At 58.8% G+C, this 27,846-nt stretch overlaps 2 protein-coding genes across 2 annotated transcripts; one reads left to right on the top strand and one right to left on the bottom strand.

Moving 5' to 3' along the window:
- The first annotated feature begins 7,174 nt into the window (after positions 1 to 7,174).
- On the top strand, positions 7,175 to 27,718 carry CLCNKA (chloride voltage-gated channel Ka). The gene is made up of 20 exons (XM_035019707.1): positions 7,175 to 7,255; positions 16,365 to 16,471; positions 17,185 to 17,313; positions 18,114 to 18,242; positions 18,824 to 18,963; positions 19,244 to 19,321; positions 19,413 to 19,491; positions 20,011 to 20,136; positions 20,326 to 20,410; positions 20,520 to 20,621; positions 21,230 to 21,314; positions 21,591 to 21,764; positions 22,241 to 22,310; positions 22,480 to 22,590; positions 22,949 to 23,162; positions 24,064 to 24,197; positions 25,871 to 25,959; positions 26,106 to 26,186; positions 26,951 to 27,037; positions 27,357 to 27,718. Exons 1-20 carry the CDS (start codon positions 7,233 to 7,235, stop codon positions 27,402 to 27,404), a joined length of 2,091 nt encoding a protein of 696 aa, XP_034875598.1. The 5' UTR covers positions 7,175 to 7,232; the 3' UTR covers positions 27,405 to 27,718.
- Positions 7,928 to 11,392, bottom strand: HSPB7 (heat shock protein family B (small) member 7). The gene is made up of 3 exons (XM_035019705.1): positions 11,094 to 11,392; positions 10,443 to 10,576; positions 7,928 to 9,218 (listed from the first exon to the last, which is right to left on the bottom strand). The coding sequence occupies exons 1-3, from the start codon at positions 11,293 to 11,295 to the stop codon at positions 9,039 to 9,041; spliced, it is 516 nt and encodes a 171-aa protein (XP_034875596.1). The 5' UTR covers positions 11,296 to 11,392; the 3' UTR covers positions 7,928 to 9,038.
- Positions 27,719 to 27,846: the final 128 nt, after the last annotated feature.

Below are 27,846 nucleotides of genomic sequence, written 5' to 3'. Positions count from 1 at the left end.
CAGGAAGAGCCTGGCCCTGGAGGAGGGGGTTGGCACAGCAGGCTCGAGAGCTCGGGGTGGGGGTTGGGGGCTGCAGTTCCCAAAGCCCAGCCCTCTTTCCCCACCAAGCAGAAGTCTTTGTGCCTGAGCCAAGGAAGAGCATTGGATCAGATCAAGGACATCTGAAACAGCCACTAAGTACACACTCAAAGGTCTTCTCCTTCCTCCTCCTTATCTTTGTTCACCTTTCACTAGAAGCAGGATAAGACACCTATGCATGGAAAGAGACTAATTCATTCCTACAGCAAATCCTAACGGAGCATCTTCTGCATTCCAGGCTCTGCAAAGTACTAGGGAAGAGACCACAGCATTCTTGGAGCTTATCCTCCGAGCAGTGGGTGGGGGTGAGGGGAAGGGTTAAATAAGTAAACAAATAAATAAAGATGATTTTGAACAATGATGGAATGAGTGCCGTGTAGGAACTGAAATGGGGTGCCGGGATGGGGGGTGATGGGGGGCAAAGAGCTTTTCTGATACGGTGGGTGGGAAAGGCCTCTGAGTGGGTAACAAAGTATAATCTCGAAGACGAGAAGGAGCCAGCACTGTGAAAATCAGGGGCCAACCCGAGCAGGGTGAGGATGCCCCAGTGCAACGGGCAGGGCCAGCGAGTTGTCTGCTGCCATCCTGGCTTTTGTGCAATTGTGCAGGTCCCTGGGAGGTCCGGACACCGGGTGGGGAAATTCCGGGGGCCCAGGTGGGGCCTGGCGATCCAAAATAGGAAATAAGGGGAACTGCTTCTCAAGAGGGCCTGGGAAAAATAAATAAATAAATAAATAAAATAAAAAATAAAAAAATAATAAAAAAAAAGAGGCCCTGGGCGTGGGGTGGGGGGTGTGCTCAGGAAGGTAATGGGGAATCATGTTTGAACAGATACAAATAAGAGCTCTTATTTCCTGAGCAGCTACTACATACCAGGCTCATGCACCCCTAGGGAGACAAGGTGGTCCCTGCCTCCCGGGGCAGTCATGTTACCCAGCGGGAAGGGGTTCCCTGGAGTGCGTATGAGGGTGTGTGCAGGTCTAAGATGCACGGCGTTGTGCGGAATGCTACATCAACTCAGCTGAGCAAGTGTGTCTTAAGGCTTTCTCGTTAAAATTGCTGAATGTTCGGAGTGCCTGGGTGGCTCAGTCAGTTAAGTGTCTGACTCTCGATTTCGGTTCAGGTCGCGATCTCAGGGTCTTGAGATTGAACCCCGTGTCTTCAGGCTCCATGCTCAGCGGGGAGTCTGCTTCAGATTCTCTCTCTCCCTCTGCCTCTGCCCCATTCCCTCTCTAAAAACCAAAATTGCCGAATGTTCACGTATTTATTCAATGACTATTCAACTAGTTTCCTACAAACCCTAGTAGCTAAGATGTGTTGGCCGTTTGTTCTGTGCCAGGGAAGAGACATCCTGTGAGGATGTGCCTGGGTGAGGAAGCTCAGATTAGGGAACTGAGGTACACGGAGCTGAGGGATGCACTCAGGTCCCCCAGACTGGTACAGATCCAATCAGACCCCAGGCAAGCCTGGTGCTCAGGTTGCTCCCAATCCTAGGGCCGGTGGCTTCTCTTCCCAGCAGAATCTCTCCTAGGCAGAGGGGATCCAGAGAGAATAGCCATAACTCAGTCCTCCGGGAGCTCACAGCCTGGTGGGGGAGACAAGAAAGGAAGATGACTATTACCACAGCATCTGATAAGTGCAACAGTAAGGACGTACAGAATAATGCTGGGGCTGGAGGAGGGTGTCCAGCCCACTCTGGGGAGAGGAGATCAGGGAGGGCTTCCCACAGGAAGTGATGTCTAGACTAAGGTGTGACCAGTGAGTGAGCCACACAAAGGCAAGGGAACAGGGGTGGGGAGTGTTCCAGGAAGAAGGACCAGCATCATTCAGTCTGGCTGGAGTATTCATTCACTCACTCAGTATTTATTGGGCACCCACTGTGTGACAGGCTCTGGGCTAGACCCTCAGCTGGAGCAGTGATAAGACAGACAAGGCTCTGCCCTAAAGGAGCTTATTCTCCAGCTGGAGGAAGACAACACGTGCATGTGTACACGGAACAGTGGCCAGAGGAGTGGCAGGGACCTCATCATGTGAGGCCTTTAGATTTTAAGATAGGTTCTGTTGGAAATTGTGAGCAGTGACATGCCCAGACTTACCTTTAAAAAAAGTTCTTGTAGGGGGCGCCTGGCTGGCTCAGTGGGTAGAGCATGTGACTTTTTAAAAATTTATTTATTTGTTTGTTTGTTTATTTATTTAAGTAATCTCCACACCCATCACGGGGCTTGAACTCAAGACCCTGAGATCAAGAGTTGTATGTTCTTTCTACTGAGCCAGCCGAGCGCCCTGAGCATGTGACTCTTGATCTGGGGGTTGTGAGTTCAAGCCCCAGGTGGGCATAGAGCCTACTTAAAAACAAAACAAAACTTTCCCTAGCTCTTGTGCTGGGACCAGAAGTCATGGGTGGGGGCGCAGGAGGGGGGTGGGAAGCTTAGGAGGCTGCGCCCTAATCCAGACAAAGAGGGGTGGCGACTTGGTCTAGAGAGGTAGTGACGGAGTAATCTGGATGATATCTGCCCCTCCTCCCCCCTTCGCCGGTTGAGAATCCCTGGACTGGAAGAGCCCAAAGACGCAGCTGCAAAGGGAGTTGGAGGCCATCAAGGAAGAGGGTGGGCCTGTGGCTGCACATCCAGCTTTGTAACAGCAGGTGTCGCCCCATCATCAGACTGGAGGGCACATTGTCCGGGCCAGCTGGGAGGGTAGGCAACAGCTGGGCAAGAAGCCAGAGTCCTGAGCCGGCCACCCAGTGGGGTCCATGTTTCCAGAAGCCAAACTTCATTCTAACCAACACCCTCTTCGTCCCGATAATGACTACATGTATATATGTGTGTGTATATATATTTTTTATTTATTTATTTATTTTTTAGTACTCTACACCCAGCATGGGGCTCGAACTCACAATCCTGAGATCAAGAGTCACCTGCTCTCTGACAGAGCCAGCCAGGCACCCCATGACTATGTATATTTTCATATGCACCACACACCACCTCTGTTCCTCTCATACCAGACCAGAGAGATGGGTACGACTTTTCCTGCCATTTTGCAGATGAGGAAAGAGGCGGAGCCCAAATCCAAACCCCAGGCAGCGTGAATACACACCTGTAAGCCACGGCATCATGACCCTGAGCCATGTGGCTGGCACTGTGTTCACATTTTTTCAATGGGCAAATGGTTTTACGAGGAACCAGCCTAGGGCCTGACAGTGTGCAGAGGGTGTGTGGGGCTAAACAGGTGAGCAGGGCCCTCATTGAGATGGAACTCACAGGTGGAGGAAAGAGCTCAATTAGTCTCTCTACCCACAATCCTGTGAGGCACTATCCCATTTTACAGATGTGGAAACCAGGGGCTCAGATAGGGAAAGCAACTGGCCCAAGGTCACACAGCTAGCAAGTGGCAGAACCAGGGTTGAAATTAAGGTAGTTTGACTTCAGAGCTTTGCCTACCGTCCATACTGAAGGAACTCAACAAAATTCTGTTAAGGGAATGAATCAATAAATAAATGAAAGACTTTATTGAACCAGTGAGTTAAAGTGTGAGTAAGTGAATGTGTTTCCAGCTTCGCAGACATGCTTCATCAGGACTGTGTCCCCAGTGCCTTAAAATGTCTATACATGGGGTGCCTGGGTGGCTCAGTTGGTTAAGCGACTGCCTTCGGCTCAGGTCATGATCCTGGAGTCCCGGGATCGAGTCCCGCATCGGGCTCCCTGCTCAGCAGGGAGTCTGCCTCTCTCTCTGACCCTCCCCCCTCTCATGCTCTCTATCTCATTCTCTCTCTCAAATAAATAAATAAATAAATCTTAAAAAAAAAATGTCTATACATGATAGCATGTGGTTAAGAATTGTGTGAGAAGGAGGGGAGATGGGCGCCTGGGTGGCTCAGTCAGTTGAGCATCCGGCTCTTGGTTGCGGCTCAGGTCATGATCTCAGGGTTGTGAGACCAAGCTCCAGATCTGCTTTCAGCAGGGAGTCTGCTTGGGATTCTCTCTCCCTCTCCCTCTGCCTCTCTCCGTCTCATTCTCTCTCTCTCTCTCCCCTGCAAAATAAATAAATAAGTCTATTTTTTAAAGATTTTTTTAATTTGAGAGAGAGTGCCCATGAGTGGGGGGAGGGGCAGAGGAAGAGGGAGAAGCAGACTCCTCACTGAGCAGGGAGCCCGATGAAGGACTCGATCCCAGGACCCTGAGATCAGGACCAAAGCTGAAGGCAGACACAACCGACTGAGCCACCAGGTGCCCCTAAATAAATCTTTAAAAAAATAAATAAATAAATTACATTTTTAAAAAAGGAGGGGAGGGAGGGAAGGACAAGGAAGGATGGAAGGAAGGTACAGATTTGCTGTCTTGTCCTCTCCTCTGGGGCTCCTAGGGCCCGCAGCCCTGCTTTGTGCCCAGAGGTCACACCCGGTCTAGTAGCCCCCAGACTCCCATGAAAGATTGTCCCCGGGTCCCGGCTGTGGAGGGCCTCAGAGCTGGGGACCGGCCCAGCTGTGCTGACTGTAAATATCACTCCCCACTCCGCGCGGAGCCTCCTGCCTTGGGCACCATCCCTGCAGACTTCAGGCACCATGCCCCTCAGGACCCTCTGCTGTCTGAGGGCAGCGCCCCATGGGTAGAAGCTTGGCTTTCCTTGTTCAGAAAACAAGCACAGTTTTAACAAGAGTTTAGCATTTATTAAGCTTATACTAAAACACCATCTCTCTGGTTCCTCATAGGAGCCCTGGGAGGGTGGTGCCTGATCTTTGTTTATGGGATGAAGGAAACTAAAGCTTCCGGAGGCTTCTCTCCCCCCACCTCCACCTCCAGGGCCCAGACGGGATCGTCTGAGACGGCCAGGGGACCTTGTAGCTCTGCCTACCTGCTCTTGATGGAGAGGAGACAGCAGCCACCAGGGCTCTCCTGCCCCTCCAGCCTGAGTCTTGGCCTCGAGAGAGCCACGGTGTGCGTGAAGCTGGAGATGTTGGGATCCAAATCTAAACGAAGTCACAGGAGCTGAGCCCTACTGGGCATTTTCAGAGCATGGCATACGTGAGCTCCAGTCAGCTACCACGTGCCAAGCCCTTTACACGCATCACAAAACAACCCTGGCAATGGATTCCATCAGCACCACTTACAGATGGGCCAGCTGAGGCACAGAGGGGTTATGTTACTTACTCAGCATCGCACAGCTCCGAAGCAGCAGAGAGAGCCAAGATTCGAACCCAGGGGTATAGCTCCAGAGTCTGTGCTGACCCTCCACTATTTACTGAGGCTTGCTAGCTTTTCAAAACATCCTACAAATACACACTTAGCTCCCTTCCCATGCCAGGCTTGGGAGCAAGAGGGCAGAATAAGGCATCTTCCGCTACTGCAGAACTAGGATCGGAGGAGACTGGGGAGGAAGGGGGGTTGGGGGGCACACTGTGGGAGAAGGGAGTTACCTCTGGGCCATGGAAAGGTGGCCATGGGCATGAGGGGGGTTGGTCTGGAAGACATGCCCCGGCCTGAGGTTCTGGAGGCCCAGGTCTTCATCTCACCTCTGCCACCAACTTCTGTGTGACCCTGGGCAAGGCTCTAGCCCTCCCTGGGCCTCAGTTTCCCCACCACACCAAGAGGAGTTTGGAGTGACTCCCTAAGGGGACAGGGCTGGCCAAACAAGTGGGTGGGCCTCAGGGTCTGCCCTCACCCTCAGGCAAGTGGCCCTATCATCTGAGTTTCAGTTTCTTTTGAACACAAAGTTTGGGCCCAGGCTTCTTCGGACTTGTCTGTGCCCCTGAGCTGGTAGCTCTAGAAGGCTTTCTGGAAGAGGCGGCTTTGGACCTGAACGAGAGGGAACTTTCTAGGTCCTTGGCACCCTTCGGGGGTCTGTGGCATCCTGTGACCTGGACCTACTCTCAGGTCTCCAGCCCTGGAAGGCTGCATCTTTTCAACTTCCCCTGCCCTCCTGCCCAGGCCCACTCCAAAAACTATATAAAATGTACAAGTTTGCATTCCCTGTACAGGATGCCAGGATAGGGGCAGGGGAGTTCACTTAACCCTCGGATGGTGGTGTGGGGGGAGGGGGAGGAGGAGGGATTGATTTGGGCTTTCTAGACTCAGCAGAGAACTTTCTAGAGTCATAGACAAGGATTCAAATCCCAGCCATGCCCCTTCCAAGCTGGGTGACCTTGGGCCAGTTGCTTGACCTCTCTGAACCTCCTTGGTACCTATCTTGCAGAATTATTGTGGGGATGAGCAGTATGCTTGGCATACACTAGGCGCTCGATGAATGGGGCTGCTAAAATTACTCCTCACGGGGTGGGGGTGGGGGTGGGGCGCAGGGCCGGCAGCCAGGCCTATATTTAGCCTGGAAAGGGTGGGGGGCCCCGGGGAGACAAAGCGCCAGAGCCAGCCCAAGCGCCCAGGGGGCGGAGCCGATGAAAGAGGGCCTGCCGTCCCCATCTCCCCGCCCTCCTCCTCCTCCGCAGGGTGACCTTGGTGGGAGGACTCTCTCAGACACAGCTTCTGCTCTGTCCCCTACGAAATCTTCATCTCCCCAAACCTCGGTCTGGGGAGAGAGCTGCTGGGGCCGGCGGGTGGGTGCATTGGGCCCCACCGACCATGAGGGGGTAGCTGCCCCTTTTCCCAGCCCGGGGCTGCCCGCCGCCCAGCCCCGCCCCCTTCGCGACCCAGGGTGTCGGGAAGCCAAGGTGAGCCTGACCCTGGGTGGGGGTCGAGGGAGACGGGGAAGCTGCCCTGGCTCCACCCCCAAGCCCCGCGCCGCGGATGAGTTTCGGGGCTGCAAATAGCCCAGTGGAATCAGTGAGTCACAGAGGCTGGAAATACCGCACCCCCTCTTCCCTCTCCTCCCCTCCTCCCCTCCTCCCGCCTGCAGCCCGCGCTGTGCTGGGGAGCGCCTGGCGCTCGGGTTTCAGTGGCGCCTCGTGGTGTTGGGGCTGGGGTGGGGTCCCTCCAGAGCGCACCCAGACTCCCCGACCCAGCCAGCCCTCCAGCCGGGGTCCAGCCCTGCCCTGCCGCTGGGCTGTGCGACCCTGAGCCGGTCACTCCGCCAGTCTAGCCCTCACACAAGCTGGGCTTCAAGAGGGCAGGTGACTCAGGACAGCTGGCCTGCCTTTGGTGTCCCTGTGCCTGCGACAGTGCCTGGCAGTTGGGAGAGAAGGCACTGCAAGGTTTTTCAGGGACATGATGCTGGCGTTCCTGCTCAGGTGGGTCTGGGAGCCGAGGGAGGAGGCCAAGGGACACCCACATTTCTGTGAGGTCCTTGAAATGTACTTCAGTTGCCACGCCTGGCCCCACATCTCAAGGAAGGCATGTCAGTTTATTCTGGGGGTTCTCCCCCTGGCTGCCTCCAGCCCCATCCCAAGTTTGAGAACTTAGGCAGGTGATCTCCAGGAGTCTGTGATTCCGTTGTTTATTGTATGTGCAGGGTACAATGCTAGGGTCTTCCGTGCCCCCTTCCACCACCCTCCCCCAGCCGCCCCCTAAGGGCCCCAGAATGGCAGGGGTTAGAGGCCACCCTAGAGAACACTGACCCAAGCGGTGCAGAAGGGAGAAGCTGGCCTCGCCTCCTGCCCCCAGAGGGCCTCAACTACTGTGAACCACCCCGTCCCCCCCACCACTGCTTCTGTATTTTGGAGACAGAGCCAGCGTCACTGGGGTTATCTGAGGCTCCCTAGGATGAAGGATGACCCCCCTGGAGGTCCCCTGCCCTGGACAGGAGACTAGGAGGGAACTGGGTTGGGGGCTCTTCCTGCAATCCGGCACTCTCCAGCTTGAAGATGTGGGGCAGGATGCAGAGGTCACAAGAGGCAGAAGGAGGGGCGCTACTCCCCAGTGCTCAGAGGGGAGGGGGTCAGTCTGAGAGCAGTTTTCACAGCCTGGGTTCAAATCCAGCCTTTAATGAATGAGCCAGGCTTTCAACTGCTCAGTTTCCCCATTGATAAAAATAGAGATTGTAAAATCTGATTTTCGAATATGCTGAATTCAGCCTCAGCTAATGGTATTGTTCAGTATTTGAAGGACGTGACTATGGGCACGTGTATGTGGTATATATACACACACCAAGCCTATAGATTCATCGATTAAAGAGGGGCAAGGATGGGGGAGGTGCCTGGCCACAGGGGAAGGTTGACAAGAAGCTGGGGTCCAACCTTGAAGACCCAAGGCCCCATCCATGCTGTCTCTCCCACCTCAGCTGGGTGACCTGTCTGCAGGGGAGGCAGCCGCAGGAACCCCAGTCTCAGGGTGGGAGGAAGGACCAGCCCCACCCCTCAGCGAGGCCTTGCCTGGGGACACAAGCGGCGGGGGGTGGGCAGGGGTGCTGTACAGTTTATCACGAACCAGGTGTATTGGAAGAACCCCATCTATATACAGACATTGTGTGGCCCCGCCCCGGCCCAGCAGGCTGGTGGGGGCACCAGGTAGGCAGGCAGCCTGGCCCTGGGCTTAGGGCTTGGGGCTTGGGGCTTGGGGCGTGGCAGAGGAGAGGTTCCCCGCCGGGGCTGTCCCCTCTGGCTTCCCTGTGCAGTTCCACTTGGGTCAGCACCTCTGCCTCCCCCCCGCTCCCCTCGGTCAAGGGGGTCCCAGGTCCCTGTCCCCTCCGCCCCTGCCCTGCAGAGACTCCAGAGATCAAAGCATTTGTCCGTCTGTCTGTCTTGCAGATTATTTGCCTGGAGATCCTGCCTGTCCCAGTCCCCCTTTCCCCAAAGTGGGTTCTCTGGGAGCTTCCTTTCCCATCTCAATCCCTTTATCCTGGATTCAGTGAAAGAGGCTACATCTGGAATCTGGGGGCCGTAGGTGAGGCAAAAGTTTCCCTGGCCTGCCCTGGGGAGCAGAAGGCCTCAGTTTAGGGGGGGGGATGAGCCACCTCAGGGCCTGGAGCTTGAGCTGGGAAGTGCTGCAAGCTGTCATGAGGGGTGAGGCAAACTTCTCTGGCAGGCCAGTGTGGGGAGAAGGGGGGAGCAGGAGGGGACAGGGACGGGGAGGTCCTCAGATTTTGATCTCTGTCCGGAAGGTCTGCTGGCCGTGCTCCGTGTGCAGGTGGCGCCGGGCCCGGACGGTGAGGCTGCCGTCCTCCCTCAGGGCGGAGGTCACCGAGGTGGGATCCACGTCCTCGGGCAGCTGGCACTTGTGAGCGAAGGTGTTCATGACCGTGCCGTCAGCTGCCAGCTGGGGAGGGGTGACGGGTCAGCGCAGGGTGCCCCACCCCGCCCCGTCCCGCTCGGGTCAAGCCGCAGTCCCTTCTCCCTCGTGTCACGCCAGCCAGGCCCCCACGCGCCCGTGCTGAGGGGCTGGCCCGGGTGGCGGTGGCAGGGACAGCGACAGAGGGGCTCAGAAGAGCCCCAGTGCTTCCACGGGGGCGGGGGGGGGCCGGTGGCTAGCTCAGAGAGGGAGGAGCTCTGGAGTAGCAAAGAGAAGACAGCCCGGAGCAGGGGGGAGCAGGGCCGTGCCCTCGGGAAGGCCCAGACACATCGGGGTGTCAGCAGCCCGGCGGTCGGGCCGCCCCTCCCCCCGTGGCTTGGCCTGCATGCAGTGTCCAGAGGAGCCTGGGGTGGCTGAGTCACTGGGGCGGCGGGGGGAGATGCAGGCTGGCACGTGCTGCCCGCTGGTCCTGGTGCCCACAGTCCTCGGCTTCTCTGGTAGAGGTGCCAGGGCAGCTAGCCTCTTGTGCTCAGCAGAGGAAGCCAGGCCTTGGAGGATCCGCAGGAAGCCTTGGACAGACCCTCTGGGGCAGCACCCTTGGTCAGGCCGGGCCACACCCTCCTCCCCAGTAGAGGCCTCCTGGGAGCTGGGACTCTGAGACCCTAGTGACCCAGTGACCCTGAGACCCGTGAGTGCAGGGACTGTGGGGTGTGGAGTGCGTCTGACCCTGAACGGCAGGGCCTCTGCCCAGCCTTGGGCCCCGTTCAAGGATCCCAGGATGGGGCCTGAACCTCCGGGTAGGGGGGAGGAAAGAGGGGCTTGAAGGGTGTCACGTGGGGGAACACTTCCCCCCAGCTTCCCAGGGGAGCCCCCCACCTACCCACATGCCTGCCAGAAAAGGTGTCCCCACTCAGCTACCATCTGCATCCTCTCGGCTCCCCCCTCACCTCACCTCCTCAGGTGCCCCCTGCCTGCATCCTTCCAGCCCTCTCCCATTCCCCTGTGACTCCCTCAGCTGCCCTTTGGCTCCTGAACAAAGGATCTCAACGCCTTGGAGCAGGGAGAGGCAGTGGTGGGGGGACGGGGCGGTGGGGGTCCCTCGGCCTACAAGCAACAGGAGCAAGGTCTCCAGTTTGCCCTGGGAGGTTGTGGGGGGCACTAGTCAGCGTCTGGGGTCCTGGCAGGGGCATGGGAGTGGGGACGCCGGGCAGAGAGTACAGATGTGGAACCGGGCAGGATGGGCAGGCTCACCTTCTCAGCCCGCACCTCGATGTGGTTGTTGGAGGTGGTCACAATGATGTCTTCAGGTGAGAAGTCACTCACATCCACTGCAAACTCGTAGGCATCCCCGAGGGTCTTGATGTTGCCCGGCCCCCCGGGACGGGCTATGGGGGAAAGGCTGTTGTGAGCTGAGCCCCGGGCAGGCCTGCCTCTAGAACCCGGGTTTTTGGCTCCTCTTGGGGAAAGGGGCAGGCCCCCAGGCCTGACTCCCCCTCAGCTGTTGTTCCTAACGCCCCTGCCCACCTCCCCTCACCTCCTGCAGCCCACCTTTTCCGTGGTGGGCTGAGTGACATGTGTGGGGCAGCCCACCCAGGCCTGGAGGCTGGGGGATGTCTCCCACCCCTCAACCCCATCTAGTCCTCCAGAGCTCCAGCGAGGACCTGGCCACAGGCCCTGTGTGGCCACTGGTGTCCGAGCTGACCCCTGGGGCCCCAGCTGTTCTCAGAGGTCGGCCTGTTCTTGGGGCCACATCTGTCTCTGTGGCCACATCTGTCCTGGTAGCCACACGTGGCTCCGGTCGGGCGGCACCGCGTTCTGGGCAGCTCGGCGGCCGCGTTCACAGGTGCCCTGGCGCAGGGGTTCCCTCCCTGAGCATCTCCCCTCCGAGCCCTAACAACTTGCCTGGGAAGGCCAGGGGCTCCGAGTGGGGCCGCATGAAGCTGCCAAAATCCTCGGAAAACATGCTCAGGGCTTTCTCCATGGGCGGGTCCTGGGCTGGGAGGGCACGGGAGGCTGAGGAGGACGAGGATGAGGACGAGGATGAGGACGAGGAGGAATGGAAGCTTCTCTCCGCTCTGAAGGTGGAGGAGGTCCTGTGGCTCATCCACGGGCCAGCGGCCGGGCCCTGGCCAGGCGGGCAGGGGGACAGGAGAGCGTGTGGGCAGCAGGCTCTGGGGGAGCGTGCCCGGCCCTGATTGCCGGCGCTTTATAAGGGCCCGACCGTCCCTGGGCTTGGGGCCAGCCCCTTGTCTCCCAGCTAAATTTAGGCCTCGCCTCGGCCCAGAGGGGGCTGGAAATCCTCTCTGGTGAGGCCACACTGCTGACAGTCCAGCACACGCAGGCCCAGGCTGAGCTCACAGCCCGGCATTCCAGGCCGATAAGTCCAGCCCGGGGCCCCCGCAGCGGCGGGGCCGGGGGCAACCTGTCCTCTCGCCACTCAGACCCCCCATGCCCGCCACAGGACCTTGTGTGTGTGTGTGCGTGGTGTTTCTGTGTCCCTGTCTCCCCCATCAGCCTGGCCGGGGGGAGGGGCTTAAGGACTGTGCCTCCCCCATCAGATTGCAAGCTTCTTGAGGATAGAGTTTTCTGTTTCCTGTCCCCTCTCCCCCAAAGTTCCAGTCCTTGGTAAGAGGGGATCTAGGTGATGGGCAGTCAGGTCAGCAGAGGCCCAAGCACCTGGCTCTGGGGAGAGCAGGAGATGCAAGATCAGAAGGTAGGGGTTGGTGGAGGACCTCCACCTGTTGGACCCCTGCGTGAGGTGAGAGACTCCTTCCCTCAGGGCAGATAATGTTTACAGCCATCTCTTAGGAAGGACTGAGAGCCCTGGAGGGGGGCGCGGGGGGAATGTGCAGCTGTCCCCCTGCCCATTCCCACGGGGACCCAGATTCTGTGCTTGCCCTCCCCCCACTCTCAGAACATTTTGGGGCCCCAAGAGGAGGAAGCTGGCGGCCCTTGGCCAGGGTGGGGGTTGGGCCAGGACTCAGGGGAGGGGGGCAGATAATTTGGTGGTAAGTGTCCTTAAAGGTCTAGAGGGTTATGTTGCTGGGAACTGTCTGCTTGACCTCCAGCTCAATGGAGATGCTCAGGACTCCGGTGGGCTGGATTTCAGGGAGAGGTAAAGGAGAATTCCGGAAGACGCTATTTTAGCTCTGAATTCTGGAGTGCCTCCTGGCTGTGAGCTTTCCAGCACCGCCCCACTTGATCTCCACACAGCTCGGCTTGGGAAAGAGGTGTTGTTCCCGTTTTATAGGCGGGAACGCGGAGCCTCACCGAGGGGGCGGGCCTTGCACGTGGGTAAGTGGCAGAGCTGGGATTCGGACCCAGGTGGGTCTGATTCAGAGCCCCTCCAGGAGGAGCGCCTGGGTGGCTCAGTCAGTTAAGCGGCTGCCTTCGGCTCAGGTCATGATCCCAGGGTCTTGGGATCGAGCCCCACATAGGGCTCCCTGCTCAGACTCGGGGGGAGTCTGCTTCTCCCTCTGCCCCTCCCCTGCTCCCTGCTTATTCTCTCTCTCTCTCTTAAATAAATAAATAAAATCTTAAAAAAAAGAAAAAACCCTCCAGGAGGCTGGGGTGACCTGACCATACGTGTATGGAGACAGACTGGCCCAGAAGCCCCTCTCTAGCCACCCACGGCTCAGCAGAGCCAGGACTGACATCCTGCGGGGCCAGGGGGTGAAGCAGGAGAGGCTATTCTGGGCGGTGGGTGCTGCCCAGGCCACGGTGTGGGGTTTCTGTTCTTCTCTCCAAATCCTGCCCTTCCTGCCCAGACCTGCTCTGATTCCCCCACCCCCCCGCCACCATGAAGGCCTCTGTGATTGCTGCAGCCACACAGGGGCCCCTGCCCAGAGGCCCACCCCAGCACCTGGCACTCTGACATGTCTTCCTGGGTCCGTGACTTCTCTGTCGTGTCCTCACTCCCCCATCAGACTGGTGGTTCCCCTGGTGCAGGGGTCCGCCTGTCTCCCTGTTAGATTGGGGGCTCCTGAAGGTGGGGACTGTCTTTCTTTGGCTCCCACAGAACACCATCCTTGTGGGGCTCCATCTAGAGGTAATCACTGGTGCTGGTGGTCCGTGGGTGGGGGCAGCGTGGAGCTGGGAGCTGGGGGGTGGTTGGAGCAAGAGGGGTCTGTCATTCTAATGGAGGTTCCTGCTGGGCCCGTGTCACCCACACTGGCTGAGGGCTTCCAGTGGGACTGCCAGGAAGTGACCAGCACAAGGCAAGATGGAAAGAGGGTAGGGGCGGGGGGGGGGGCCCACAGGCCTCCCGCCCGCCAGGGAAACAGGAGCTGGTGGCTAAATGCAGACACGCTGTCATGGTGCTGAGGGCCTGAGTCACTGCTCCTGGACGTCAGATCCCGTTACCCACCTCCGCCCACCATTCCTCCTCCCCTTCCTCCTATCCCTGAGGCATCGCCCATAAATGTACTGGATCTACTGACTTCAGGGGCCAGGAGGGACCTCAAAAGGTCATCAAGGCCATTCCCCCTGTCTCTGGGCATGCTCTCCCTCCAGATCACAGGGATAGAAGGAACTTCCGAGATGATCCAGTGCCTTGAATCCCAATCACCTGGGAGAACTTTCAACACACACAGACTCTTCCCTCTGCACCCCAAGATTCTGATTTATGGTCTTGGGAAACGAGCAGGCATCTCTTTCCGTTAGGTTTGTGCACAGCCAGCCGGCAGGCCAGCGTTTGGAAACTGCTCATCACTCAGCAGATATTTATGGAACACCTGCTCTGTGGGGGGGGGGCCCTGTTCTAGGTTCTGGGGGAGTCATGATGAATGAGGAATGCGTGCATGACTCCCCAGCTCTCCTCATGGGACAGAAGAGGACACCAAGGTTCTGAGTGGTGGAGGACCCGTTGGGGTGAAAGAGCTGTTCTAGCATCCAGCCTGCTCTTACCCTCCACAGCTGCTGGGGCTTGATGCAGGAAAGTGGCTTTGGGAGGGGCTCTGCTCCCCTCTCCCCAGTTTCCTGGTGTTCCCAGGGCTGGGAGGTGAGGGCGTGGACATGCAGCACCTGCTGGGCAGCTGATGCTGGCTGTGGGATTATACTGGGGTTTGGGATGTCAACAGGGCAGCCAGGTATCCTGTTACTGTACGCAGTCACCAGCTGGGTGTGGCAAGGTGACAGTGGGCCCAGCCCGTGCAGAGCTGCAAGCCCCGTCCCGCCTCCCACCACATACACACGTGCTCCTATTTTGGATGGACGTAGCCAGGCACCCAGGGGCAGAGGGTGGCTCAGGGTCCCAGGATTTTAACAAGTCCCCGAAGGGCCATCATGATTTTCAGAGAGGAGATTTGTCCGGGGGAGGGAGAGAGAGGAGTTATCCCAAATCTCTTGCCCAAATCTTTCCAAAAGTGACATCAGACCCAAATCCTCTGCTTTGTGCCCAAACCCTTGACCTGACTGATGAAAGCCACGGGGGCTGGAGGAGCTCTGGGGAGGGGAAAAGCTAGACAGTCTAGGTCTGGGTTCAGCCTCTGCTGTGTGACTTTAGAGAAGTCACTACACCTCTCTGATCCACTATCATCTGCCAAATGGTGATGCTGCCCTTGACTCACAAGGATGCGGGAGGATGAACTGTGTTGCAGACATAAAGGGCCCGGTGTGTGGCTGGCACATAACCTGTGCTCGTTCCCTCCCCCTCATGTCCTCGTCCCTACCCTCTGCTGGGGCAGGACCATCTGCGGCATATACTGGGAAGCACTGTGGTTTGAGGGGTAGTTCTCTGAGGCTAGAGGGGCTGGACCTGAGGATCAAGTTCAAGTTCCTCCCCAGGCCTCAGAGGCCTGCGGGGCCCCACATCACCGCCCCTGCTCCGGCTTGTCGGTCTCCTCCCCACCCCTGAGCAAGGTGGGCGGCGGAGCCGTGTGCAGGCTTTGAGGTCTGGCAAACCTGGCTGGGAATTCCGGCTCTGCCCCTCGGTCTCTGTGACCTTGGACAAGCACCATCACCCCTCAGAGACTCCAATTTCTTTAACATGGGATAGTACCTCCCACCTTGTTGGGTTTCTGTGAGCACTCACTGATTCTGGGGATGGCTGAGCACAGTGCCTGGCCCACAGTGAGGGCGCGGTAGTGATGGGGCCCCTCGCCTTTGCCCAAGCTCTCCCTCCAGCTCCGTCGGCTTTCTCCCCTCTCCCTTCTCTGCTTCCTCAAACCCTTTCTGTGCCCAGCTCTGAGAATCCAGCCCCTGCAGAGGACCCCTCACTGTGTTGCTGTGTGCAGGAGCTTCTGCTCCCCCCATGTCCCCCAGCCTGCAGCAGGGAGCCCCAGCGTGGTCGAGCGCCACTCTCTGCGTGGCTCTCCTGGGTTCTAGGGAGCTCCAGCTTCTGGCCCCCCTTGGCTGTTCTGGCCTGCATGGCTCAACCGGCCTGGGCAGTTCTGGATGGTTTGTCAAGGACATTCTTAATGGCCAGGGTAAACCCCGACGGAGGGGGGGCACCCAGGATGTGGATTGGTGGAGCACAGACCTGTCCAGGAGCACCTGGGCTGCAGGCAAAGGAGTCTCTGTTAGAGGAGGGCCGGCTGGGGCCACAGCAGGGCCGACGGACAGAGGTGAGGGGCTGCTGGGTGTGGAGCGGGGCCCTGGACTTGGGTAGAACCTGCCAGGGCCAGGGCAGGCGGGGCAGGAGGAGGCTGGGCGGCAGGGAGCCGGCACCTCATTACAACCCTCCTGGGCTGTCCTTCTGGGCCTGCCGTTTACCTGCCTCTGTGGCCTGAGCAGAGGAGAGGGGGCTCAGGGACGGGCATGGGGGACCCCACAGTGTGAGTGACTGCTGGGAAAGGAGATCACTCTGTGCAGTGGAGGCAGCCAAGCGTTGAGGGTAGGATCGGTGCCCACAGCAGGGGGAAGGGAGTTCTGAGGCCCGGGGTCCCACCTTGACCAATCTGGGGCTGGACACAGAGGACACAGGAACCCCAGTCCCCACCCCACACCCTAACACAGATATGCGCACCCTCGGCGACACCCCCTCTGTGATGAGGACACATCAGACCTCTGTCCCCTCCGGATAGCTGCACATACACTCGCACATGCACGCACATGTGTGCACAGGAAAACACCTCTGTTCCTTTTTATCTGGGAAGTAGCGGTATTGGGAGGGCCAGGTGGCTGGGTAAGGGTATGGGAGCAGCTTACCAAGGGTCTATCTGTCTGTCTGCTCAGGGACCCAATGGAAGAGCTGGTGGGGCTGCGTGAGGGCTCCTCGGAGAGCCCTGTGAGTCTTCGGGAGCTATGGGGCCCGTGTCCCCGCGTCCGCCGAGGCATTCAAGGTGAGAGCTAGGCCCCCTTCCTCTCCCTGTCGAAGACCCCTCAGGACATCGCCCCTACCCGGACCCCACCTCCCCCACCCACCTTGAAACCCAAGAGCTGCCCAGCCTTCATGTGCCCACAATCTCCGGGTGGCAGAGAGGGGAGGGACCTGTCTGCCAGTCCATCTGCCTGTGGGTCTAGAGGTCTGCTCTCTGCCTTCGGGGAAAGCAGCCCCCAAGCCTGATGGCCGTGCTAGGGGCCTTGCTCGGGGCCCAGTATGTGCTGCCTGGCCTGACCTCAGAGCGGCCTGTAGGATAGGCCCGCAGGTCTGGAGACAAGGGGGTTCCTGCTAGACTTGTGTTCTCTGTGCTGTGCCCTGTGGAGACACTGGAGAAAGCCGTAGCTCTCGGCACACCCTCCCCAGCCCCTGCCGGCTCCATCAATCTTCCATGAGTATCCAGTGTGGGGTGGGGTGGGGAGGGTGCACAGGTCAAAGGTCCCCTAGCGGGGCCCACAGGCCTGGCACCCACTGTATTGCTGCCTCCACTTGCCACAATTCCTGCTTTGCCCCTCATGCACAGAACCCCTTCTGAGCCACCTTGGACTTGACCCCACGGCCCCAGCCCCACACTGCCCCTGCCCTCCCTGCCCTGGGCCCGGGCAGGCCTCCAGGGAAGGGGTTGTCCATGCCCCACCCCCGGCCCTGGGCTATGACCCAGTGCCCCTGCCCCAGGTGGCCTGGAGTGGCTGAAGCAGAAGCTGTTCCGCGTGGGGGAGGACTGGTACTTCCTGATGACCCTCGGGGTGCTCATGGCCCTGATCAGTTACACCATGAACTTCGCCATCGGGCGCGTGGTCCGAGGTAACCCCTCCCTGGCACGCACACCTACTCTGGACACAGGCTTCCACGCACGCTCTTGGGATGCCAGATGGGCCGCCAGGTGCATCGCGGGTGGAGGAGGGCTCGGGGTAAGGGAGGAGGCCTGGGTCTGGTCCAGGATTTGCTCTTGACTTGCTGTGTGACCCTGGGTAGGCTCCTGCCCCTCTCTGGGCCTCAGTCTCCTCATCTGCACAATGAGCAAGAGAGACCTGAGTGTTCCCAAGAGCCCTTCTTCCTCTGAGCTCTATGCCCACCTCTTCCCGCTGCCCCTGTTCCTTCTCCTCCCTCCCTCCTTGCTTTCAGTTCAGTAACAGGGGAGGGCACTTGCTTAGACCACCAGACATAGAACTTTCTTTCCCCATGCTTGAGCAGGCTCTCTCCACCCTGAGCTCTCCCAGGAACAGGGGGCATGGGCAAGAAGGTTCTAAAACCCCCCTGGTAGACTTGCTCAGGTGCCATCCTGAGGACCTGCTATGCATCATGCACTGGACATCATTTGAGTGCTTTCTCGCAATGACCCCATGAGGGAGCTGCCATCACTAGCCCATTTGACAGATGGGGAAATGGAGGCTCACAGAGGTTAAGTCACTTGTCCAAGATCATTCAGTGGGTAGTAGTAACACTGGGCTGTGGATCCAGGGTCCCAGTCCTGCCTCCGTTTGGGCATCTGACATTCACTGGGTGGCCCTGGGCCTCCCCTCGTCGAGCCTCCATTTCCAGTCAGTGGACACCTGAGGGCTGCCAAGGCTATGATGGCTCCCTGACTCCCGGCGTGTCCCCAGCACACAAATGGTTATACCGGGAGATTGGGGACAGCCACCTGCTCCGGTATCTCTCCTGGACCGTGTACCCTGTGGCCCTGGTCTCCTTCTCCTCCGGCTTCTCCCAGAGCATCACGCCCTTCTCTGGAGGTGAGCCATGTGCCTGTGTGCCTGGCACCAAAGTCTTTCCGTATCCCTCGGGGCTTCTGATGGGGGCAGGCAGGAGGCAGTGACCCCATGTCACAGCCAGAGAAGCCAGGCTCAGAAGTGTCGTGTCGCTTGCCCCAAAGTCACACCGTGAGAAGGACTCTGGGGTCACTGCTGGCTCCGCTTCCTTTCTGAGGGTGCTTCTGGCTGATGATGGGGAGCCCTGGCGGCAGGGTCCCCAGGGAGGGGCTGAGGGAGGGGCACAGCTCCCCCAGGCCTCAGCTCTGCATCCAGCTCCAGGCCAGCGCTGGGGAGCTCCAGGGGTGCAGCCAGGGGTGGCCTGATATTCTATCCTGGGTCCCCCACATTTGCCGTAGCTCAGGTTCAGCTGGAATAACACGGACAACTCCCGTCCCCTCTCTGACCTGCAGCTTCCTCATCTGCAAATGAGTTTACAGATCCTAACTCAGGGTTTTGGAGGACCTGACAAGATCATGATGTGACACATTTTGGGCAGGGTGAAGTGTTGAGAGTGTAATCTAGAGACCGTCCCTCCTCTTGCCCCCTGTCCATCCCCTGCCAAGGTTCTGGAATCCCGGAGCTGAAGACTATCTTGTCAGGCGTGGTGTTGGAGGACTACCTGGATATCAAGAACTTCGGGGCCAAGGTGGCAGGCCTCACCTGCACCCTGGCCGCCGGCAGCACCGTCTTCCTGGGCAAAGTGGTACGGCAGGCGTGAGAACGCCCCACCCCGCCCCTCTGCCTTTTCCCTCTTGCCCCACAGAAGCTGGATCAGTGGCGACTCAGGCCAGTGCCTGCCTTCAGGGCTTCAGGCCTGGGGAGGGGCAGGCTAGGTCCCCAGAGTGTGACAAAAGAGCTGGGGAGACGGAGGACGAGGGTGCGGATGGGCAGCCATGTAGGTCTGGATGAGGCTCTCTCTGCCCCCCAGCCCTGGGCCCCAAGGGGGAGGAGTAAGGGCTCTGAACTCCCCCCCTCCCCGGCAGGGCCCCTTCGTGCACCTGTCTGTGATGATCGCAGCCTACCTGGGCCGGGTGCACACCAGGGCCATTGGGGAATCTGAGGTAAGGGGGCCGGGGAGGGCCCCCCTTGGAGGAGCGAGAGGGAGGGCAGGGTGGCGGCTGACTCCGAGCCCCCAACTCGGGGCCCCCCCAGAACAAGAGCAAGCAGAACGAGATGCTGGTGGCGGCGGCGGCGGTGGGCGTGGCCACGGTGTTCGCAGCACCCTTCAGTGGTGAGCTCCTGCCCCTCCCTCGCACCCTGGGGCCCCCCACACCACTCCTGTCCCCCAGCGCTGCCGACCTCGCCGCTCACTCCTCTGTCCCGCTGAGGGCCCCAGAGGAGGGGTGCGGGCTTACTGCAGTCCTTTGGGGGCACATCCACCCCAGGGGGGGGTGGAGGTGGTTGTCAAGACGCCTCAGGGTCACATCCCGTAGACTTGGGTTGGAGATCCCGCTCCCCTGTGTGACCCTGGGCCAGCGAGTTCAGCTTTCAGCTCCCTGAGCCTCATTTCCTCGTCTGTAAAATGGGGCTAATCGCCCCACGCCATAGGGCTGTTGTAGGGATTGAGATGGCCCAGGAGGGCACAGGCGGGTACACTCCCTGGGCTCCTGCCTGGCCTCCCTTGCTCCAGCTCAGGCCCAAAGAGAGGGGGGAGCCTGTCTGCGGGGGCTGTAGGAGAGCAGGACGGGAGGGGTCAGGGCGCTGGGATGGATGGAGGTGGGGCTCCGCCTAAGCTCAGCATCACCTTCAGGCGTCCTGTTCAGCATTGAGGTCATGTCTTCCCACTTCTCTGTCTGGGATTACTGGAGGGGTTTCTTCGCTGCCACATGCGGAGCCTTTATGTTCCGCCTCCTGGCGGTCTTCAACAGCGAGCAGGGTGAGTCCCCGTTAGACTGCCAGACCCCAGCCCTGGCTCCCTCCCTGTCCCCCCCCCCCCATCTTTTCTCCCTCTCTCCGCTCCTTCCTGACCTGACTTAGCGCCACCTCCACTGCTGTTTGTCAAGTCTGGGACTTGGGTTTGGCTGGGGTCAGGGTATGGTCCCTGATCTTTCCCCTCCTGCCCCAGAGACCATCACCTCCCTCTACAAGACCAGTTTCAGGGTGGATGTCCCGTTCGACCTGCCGGAGATCTTCTTTTTTGTGGCACTGGGGTGAGTGAGCACCTCCGGTCCCTTGAGAGCCCAACTGGGGGCCTCGCCCAGGCCTGAGCCACTGCCCTTGTTTCTGGGGCGGGGCTCTGGCCTCACCTTCCCTCCCCAGGGCCATCTGCGGCATCCTGAGCTGCGCTTACCTCTTCTGTCAGCGAACATTCCTTGGTTTTGTCAAGACCAACCGGGTCATCTCCAAACTGCTGGCCACCAGGTGGGCTCTGGACAGGGACTGGGGACCTCTCAGGGAGGACAACCCCCCTCCCTTCCTCAGCCTCCTGAGCCCATAGCTCCCTTTGATAGAGAGCCCCACCCTCTGACTGCACTGTCATCCTCCTACTGAGCCCCCCAAAACTTCCTAGCCCACACTCCACTTAAGGAACCCCTATTCCCTCCTAACACCCCTCTCCAGCTCCCCACAGTCACTGCTCTACACCACCACCCCCAGTTTGCTAGGCTACCAACCCTTCCATGTTCTCCCCATTCCTCCTGAGTCTTCGCTCTATCACGGAGCTTGCACCCCCCCCCCACCGAAGCCCTACTTTCCCACAGAGCCAGAAGCCCTAACCAAGCCCCTCTCCTCCCCAAACCTTGCCTGCCCCCTGGCATTGGCACCTGCCCCAGGCCGGCCATGCATGGCCCACCCTGGCCTGGTGGAGCTCTGTCCCCAACTCTCACCACAGGTTTCCTCCCCTGGAGGGGGGCTGGCCTATGGCCCCCACTCGGGGTGGTGGGGCCTGCTCTTGCCCGTCTCCCCCTCCGTGTGGTGGGGGAAGAGGAGGACCAGCACTGGAGCTTACCCCCCACCCCCACGCCCCACAGCAAGCCTCTGTATTCCGCCCTGGCGGCCTTGGTTCTCGCCTCCATCACCTACCCCCCTGGCGTGGGCCACTTCCTAGCTTCTCGGGTAAGGGGCACTGAGCTGGGGTGGGGTGGGAGTGGAGAACCCCCATTTGTCACCCACATTTGTGCCTGTCATCTCACTTAATCCCCACAATACCTGTAAGGGGAAGCCTGTGGGTCATCCTCATGTTCCAGATGAGGACACTGCAGGCCTGGGAGGTCAGAGCCCTTCCCAAGGTGGGAAGTGGCAGAGGAGGACTTGAGGTGGGGTCAGGGTGAAGGGGTGGCAGCAACTGCTGCCCAGCCCCCTCCTGCAGTTCCCACCTGTCCCCTGAGCCAGCTGTCCATGAAGGAGCATCTGGACTCACTGTTCGACAACCACTCGTGGGCGTTGATGACCCGGAACTCGTCCCCTCCCTGGCCTGAGGAGCTCGACCCCCAGAACCTGTGGTTTGAATGGTACCACCCACGGTTCACCATTTTTGGGACCCTCGCCTTCTTTTTGGTTATGAAGGTGGGTGCCAGGGGGCTCCCCCCGGAGTCGTGCACAGAGTGGAGACTGGCCTTGGATGGGATGGGGAGCAATGCTTCCCACTGAGTGTAGCACAGCGCTCGGGCCTTCCACCCAGGCTGTCTGATCTCACTCTTGCCCGCTGTGTGACCCCCAGCCAAGTTGCTTCAGTTCTGAGCCTCAGTTTCCTCATCTTTAAAATGGGGCCGTTGCTGTGTCTACCTCCAAGGGGAGGTTGAGCAGGAAGAAAGGAAAGCCCTTGGCGCGATGCCAGGCACATAGGAGGCTCTTTGTCGGGGTGGGTTTCCTTCCCTCGGTCGGTACCCTCCTAACACCAGACGCTGGCAATGGGCCTGTGCCTGGGCGGCCTCCTTCTCCCCGGGAAGCTCCCCTGTCCCCTGCCCATTCCCTCTCCTGCCCACTCTTGTCCAGTTGCCTCTAACCTCGGCTTCTCCGGGTTCCCCCCCACGCCCCTCCAGTTCTGGATGCTGATTCTGGCTACCACCATCCCCATCCCTGCTGGGTACTTCATGCCCATATTCATCTTTGGTGAGTCTGGGGTTCCCAGGGCCTGAGAGTTTCAGGGTTATTGGGGCAGGGCCACGGCTCCTGGCTCTCTCCCTCCCTCCTCAGACGGTGCTGAGGTTGGTCCCCAGGGATGGAGGGCTGTGGGGGCCACGTCAGCCTGCCTTCCCCTCCTCACCCTGTCTGTGGCCAGGAGCTGCCATTGGGCGTCTCATAGGGGAGGCCCTCGCTCTTGCCTTCCCCGAGGGCATTGTGGCTGGAGGAGTCACCAACCCCATCATGCCTGGGGGGTATGCCCTGGCAGGTGAGTGGGCTGGGTCCCCACGGGAGAGGCAGACCTTGTGGGGGGGGCTGGCTGGACCCAGAGGATCGGGGCATGGAGAGATCACTGAGCCTCCCAGTGAGACCCCTCCCTGAGCCCCGTCCCCCGAGCCCCCGTTATCCTCTCTAGCTCCCATCTTGTCCCTGATACCCCATCCTCTCCCTTACAAGTTGCCCCTCACCGAGCCCAGGCTCCGGGGCGCTTCCAGCAGTGGCCAGCACGTGGCCTCTGGACAGTTCCCACCTAGCACATGGCCACGGCCACGGCAGCTTTGCTGTCCGCATGAGGCTGGCCCCTGGCCTGAGCCACCCCTGCCCCTCCCCGGCTCTGCCCCCTGCAGGGGCTGCAGCCTTCTCAGGGGCCGTGACCCACACCATCTCCACGGCGCTGCTGGCCTTCGAGCTGACTGGCCAGATAGTGCACGCCCTGCCCGTGTTGATGGCTGTTCTGGCAGCCAACGCCATCGCCCAGAGCTGCCAGCCCTCCTTCTATGACGGCACCATCATCGTCAAAAAGCTGCCATACCTTCCATGGATCCGAGGCCGAAAAATCAGGTGAGTGGTGCCCACGTTGGGCTGGCTGATGCAGGTGATGGGTCTGGGTGGGCTGGGGTGAAGGCCCCCCCCAAAAAAGACCCTCACTGTGGCTGACCTTGGACGTGGGTGGTGTGGAAGGGGCCTACACACAGCCATCTCGTCTCCACTCTCTCCAGCTCCCTGCACGACCCTGGGCAAATGCCTGGCCTCCCGGGCTCCAGTGTCTTATTAGTTGTCTGTCTGCACGACAGGAGGACAGATGTTGCCCATTTGCTGGAAACTGGGGCTCATAGAGGTGCCGTGGTTTGCTCCCCATCACACAAAGAGGCAGCGCCAGATCCGGGAGGTCCCCTCCTCTCTCCCACTCCTGCCCTGCTGTCCTTGCTGGCACGTTGGGAGCTGGAATCTCCCTTGGCCAGGCAGGACCAGAGCAGCCTCTGTTCCCAGAGAAGCAGGACTAAGAGGCTCTGAGAGTCTCGGGTCCAAGGTCCAGCTCCAAACATGCGCAAGCCGTCACCTTGGTCCAGACCTCAGTTTCTCCATCTGTAAATGGGGGTGGCTACTCCAGTGATTTTCAAACTTGAAAGCTTTTTTTATTTTTCTTTTGCCATAAAACTTTTCTTCAAATGAAATTCTCCAGGGAAGGCTTCTGAGTAAAACAGAGCAAAATGGAGCCGGTCTGGAGGTGGGGGGTAAGGGGGAGGAGATAGGAGTTCAGGGGCTGGGAATCCAGAGCTAGGCCATAGGTGAGCTGTCCTCAAGTTCCTCCCCACCTTGGGGTTCTAGAAGCTAGAACCTAGGAATCTCTCAGTACCTGCCCGCACCCAAGAACCAGCTCCCCCCAGGTACCCCTGCCTTGACCTGGGGTCTGGAGATCACCTCACTCCAGGACCTGAGGGGAGCACCCTTCTGCCTCCAGCTCTCAGTGTGTGATCGTGGGGCACTTCATGAACTGTACTATCACCACACTGGCCAAGGACACACCTCTGGAAGAAGTGGCCAGGGTCGTGACCTCCACAGACCTGGCCAAGTATTTCCTGGTGGAGAGCACAGGTACCCAGCAGGAGTGGGGGAGCATAGGTGGGGATACCTTTGTCTTCGGCCTTGGAGGGTCGGGTCCAGGAAAGGGGAAGCAGGGCATTGGACCTCTCAGTCACCTCAATCTGAATCTTGTCTCTGCAACTGTGTGACCTTGGGCAGGTCACTTCATCTCCTTGAGCCTCAGTTTCCACACTGGTAAAATGGAGACAAGGACCTCCCTAGCTTGGGGTGGTTGACACGTTTAAATGAGATGTGAGGAGTCTTGTATGGGTAGCTTTAGGAATTCTAGAAGCCAGGCCTGGTGTGCTTGGGAGTGGGGGTAAATGATGGCAACACTGTAAGGTCTCAGAAGACTCCTTACCTGGGCCTCCCCTTCATTGCCCAGCTAACTCAACTCTCCTGAAACCCTGTTGCCACAAGAAAAATGTCTTTTTAAAGAAAAATGAATGGATGCCCTTGTGAAAAGATACATAAGCTGCATCTTGGGGAAGGATCTAGCTAGAGCATCATTTCCCACTGGGACACAAGTACAGTAAAAGTAGGAAAGATTTGCGGGGGGGAAGGTAGCCATGTCCACTCAGGGCCATTGTCAGCCCACATATGCAAACGAGACAAGGTACACACTTGTCAAGCATAGCACAGCAGGAGTTTGAGTCCTACTCATCCTTTGGGCAGGTACCTTGTTTAGTGAGCAACCTGCAAAACCCTGTGGGTTACCCCCATACCCACCCAAGAGCCCATAAAGCCATACGAGCAGCAGAACCAGGGGCAAACCCCTTAAGCTCTATGAACTGCAGTTTCCCCGCCTGGAAAATAGGGACCAACGTGGAGTTGTCAGAGGTTCTCATCCCAAATGCCATGCCCTCTCCCCACTCAAATTGGGATACCTTTCACATGATCCCACAGACTACACCAAATACGCCATTTGGAAATATTTGCATAGGGGTGACTCCTCCAAGAGGCTTCACCTCCTGGAACGAAGACGAAATTGGCCTCTAAGACAAAGACCACTTCTACCCGTGGAGCCACAGAAAGCAAAGAGCCCCCAACCAGCACAGGCCCAGGCTGTGGGACCCTGCTGCGCACCCAAGAAATAGCTTTAACTGTGGTTGTTGTTGTTTAAAGGGAGAGCATTTATATGTCGAGTTGTAAAGTCTTGATTTTACTTGACAAGAAGGAAAAATGCCAGGCTGCCCCCTCAAACCCCAACACCTGCCAACTCCAGTGATATTCCAGAGTGAGGCATGCCAAGCCCTCAGCCCACACTAGGACCTCAGAACATGGGGGCCTTCGGGGTTCACACTTTCACTGGGCTGAGCCAGGTGTGGAACTTCCTGTGGGAAATGAGGGGCAAAGCCCAGCCCTGACCCACAGACCTCTTCATGCAGGTGTCCCAAAGCTGCTCCTGCCTGGAGAGCCTGCCACGGGGGGAACCAGGATGCGCAGCCTTACCCAGCTGCCTTCCATTACCACACCTCCACATCAGAAGCTCAGTGACCTTGGGCAAGATAATTAACCTCTCTGTGCCTCTGGGCCTCAGCTTCCTCTTGTATAAAATCGGTGGTAATAGCTCCTGGCCCACTGGCTGCTGTAGGGTCCTGACATGAGAACACCCAGTACAGTTCTTGGCACATAGTAGCTGCCCAGTAAATGTCATGTGGCTCTCTCCCTCTCCACGTGTGCAGAGTCTCAGATACTGGTGGGCACTGTGGGAAGGGCATACCTGGTGCAGGCACTCCAGGCTGAGCCACCTTCCTGGGCTCCAGGGCACCGGGTGAGTACTCCTGTGGGGTGTCAGGGTGGGGAGTGGTCAGCCGGGGAGTGAGGGGGGCGCCTCGGGGAAAGGGGGTTTGAGAGGGACAGCCTGGAGGAGGCGGAGGCTGGCCCAGCCCTCCATGATCCTTCCCCCATCACTGTCAGCATCTCCGGGACCTCTTGGCTGGGGGCTGTCCCATGGAGCCAGTGACCCTGCAGCTGTCTCCGGAGACCTCCCTTCACCAGGTAGTGGGGAAGGTTCAGGCATGCGGGCAGACGAGGACTGTGGGATAGAAGGGAAGAGCCCCAGAGGGGAAACGTAGGCTCCAGCTTTCTTGGTACCCTGTGGCTCTCTGCTCCTCCTGGGTCGGCTTCCTCATCTGTAGAATGAGCATAGTAGTCCTTGTCCTCTCCCCATCCCTCATTTCTAGGGTTCTTGGGATGATGCAAAGACTAGGGAAGAGGGAGAGCTTGGGGGAGCAGAAGCCTCAGGGTGGAGACAGTAGTTGAGAAGATGTCTTTGCATCAAGGCGCACATGGGTCTCAATTTCAGGTCTACCACATTCTCCCTGTGCGATCTTGGGCAAATTATTTAATCACTCTGAATGCTGACCCCTTCCCACCCTGCAAAACAGGGGCTTTGGCACATGGGGTCGGAGAAGGACAGAAGCAGGTTGGGGACGTGGAGGTGGCCTCAGCCCCTCTGTGCTGCTGGATGATGCTGGATCATGCTAAATAAACCGGTCGTTTCCATTGGTCCCTTGTGTGGACTCTGGAGACCCCTGGTGGTCACAGTGGACATTGCAGGCCCAGGTCCTGGTGTCCCACCCACTGTTACTGTGCCCCACCCCTTTCCCAGGGTTTGAGACAGGAGGGTGGGCACCCCTGGGACAGAGCCCTGGCCAGAGCCTCCACCCCAGCTCACAGCCCCCAAGCTAGGGAGAGACTGAAGCCCAATGGGCTGAACACCATCTATCCTCCAATGTTTCCTAACAACCCCCGCCCTCTAGGCACACAACCTCTTCGAGCTGTTGAACCTTCAGTCCCTCCCCGTGACGTCCCTGGGCAGAGCTGTGGGCTCCGTGTCTTGGGTGGAGGTACGAGGGTCCCGGGGCAGAGCAAGGCAGAAGAGCCAGGCTTGAGCAGGCTGGGAGACGGGGGGCACAGTATCATCCCATCCAAATTTAGAGAGGACTCTGGATTCTGATGAGCCCCACTTTTTGGCCCAGAGTGCCTGGCCACTGTTTTGTGCCTGCCATTCTCTGGGCCTAAATGATGCCATCTGTGCTGTGGGGAGGCACTGGCTTTAGCATTTACCCCGGAATCAACCCTTAGGGCAGCCAGACAACCCTGGAATCCCCACTCTCAGCCTCCTCTACACCCTCCCTCCCCCAAACCCCTCTTTCTCTGTTCTAGTTGAAGAAAGCAATTTCCAACCTGACAAACCCACCAGCCCCAAAGTGAACCAGCCTGGCAAGATGAAACAAGTGAAGGAGACCCTGCCTCTCTTCCCCCATCACAACACACCCCTGCAGCCCAGCTCAACTCCTCGGTGAAGGAGGCAGCTCTAACCTAGCCCCGAAGGGGGCCCCACATTCACCATGTTCCATCCTGGGTGGAACAAGCGCTCCATACTGTAAAAGACAAATCCCACCCTGGACCGAGCAGGATTCGAGACCGCGGAAAACCCGTGGACAGTGGGTGGCTCACTGAAAATTCACCAAATTCACAGGGAAGACATTAGCATATGGCTTTCAGCAAGGGCAGGCACAGATGCCCTCTGGGGTTGTAGGACTCCCAACCAGAGGCTCCTGAGAAAAATAAAGCTGGTTCCCAGAGCTGTAGACTCTCTCTCAGCAACAAGGGTGTGGACAGACCTGTGCTGGCCCTGCGTGAGCTCTTGGCG

This window comes from Mirounga leonina, unplaced genomic scaffold (genome assembly GCF_011800145.1).
Source record: "Mirounga leonina isolate KUSES-001 unplaced genomic scaffold, KU_Mleo_1.0 Mir_173, whole genome shotgun sequence".
NCBI lineage: Eukaryota > Metazoa > Chordata > Mammalia > Carnivora > Phocidae > Mirounga > Mirounga leonina.
Note: the sequence above shows the minus strand (reverse complement) of the source record. Positions and strands in the feature narration are given on the sequence as shown.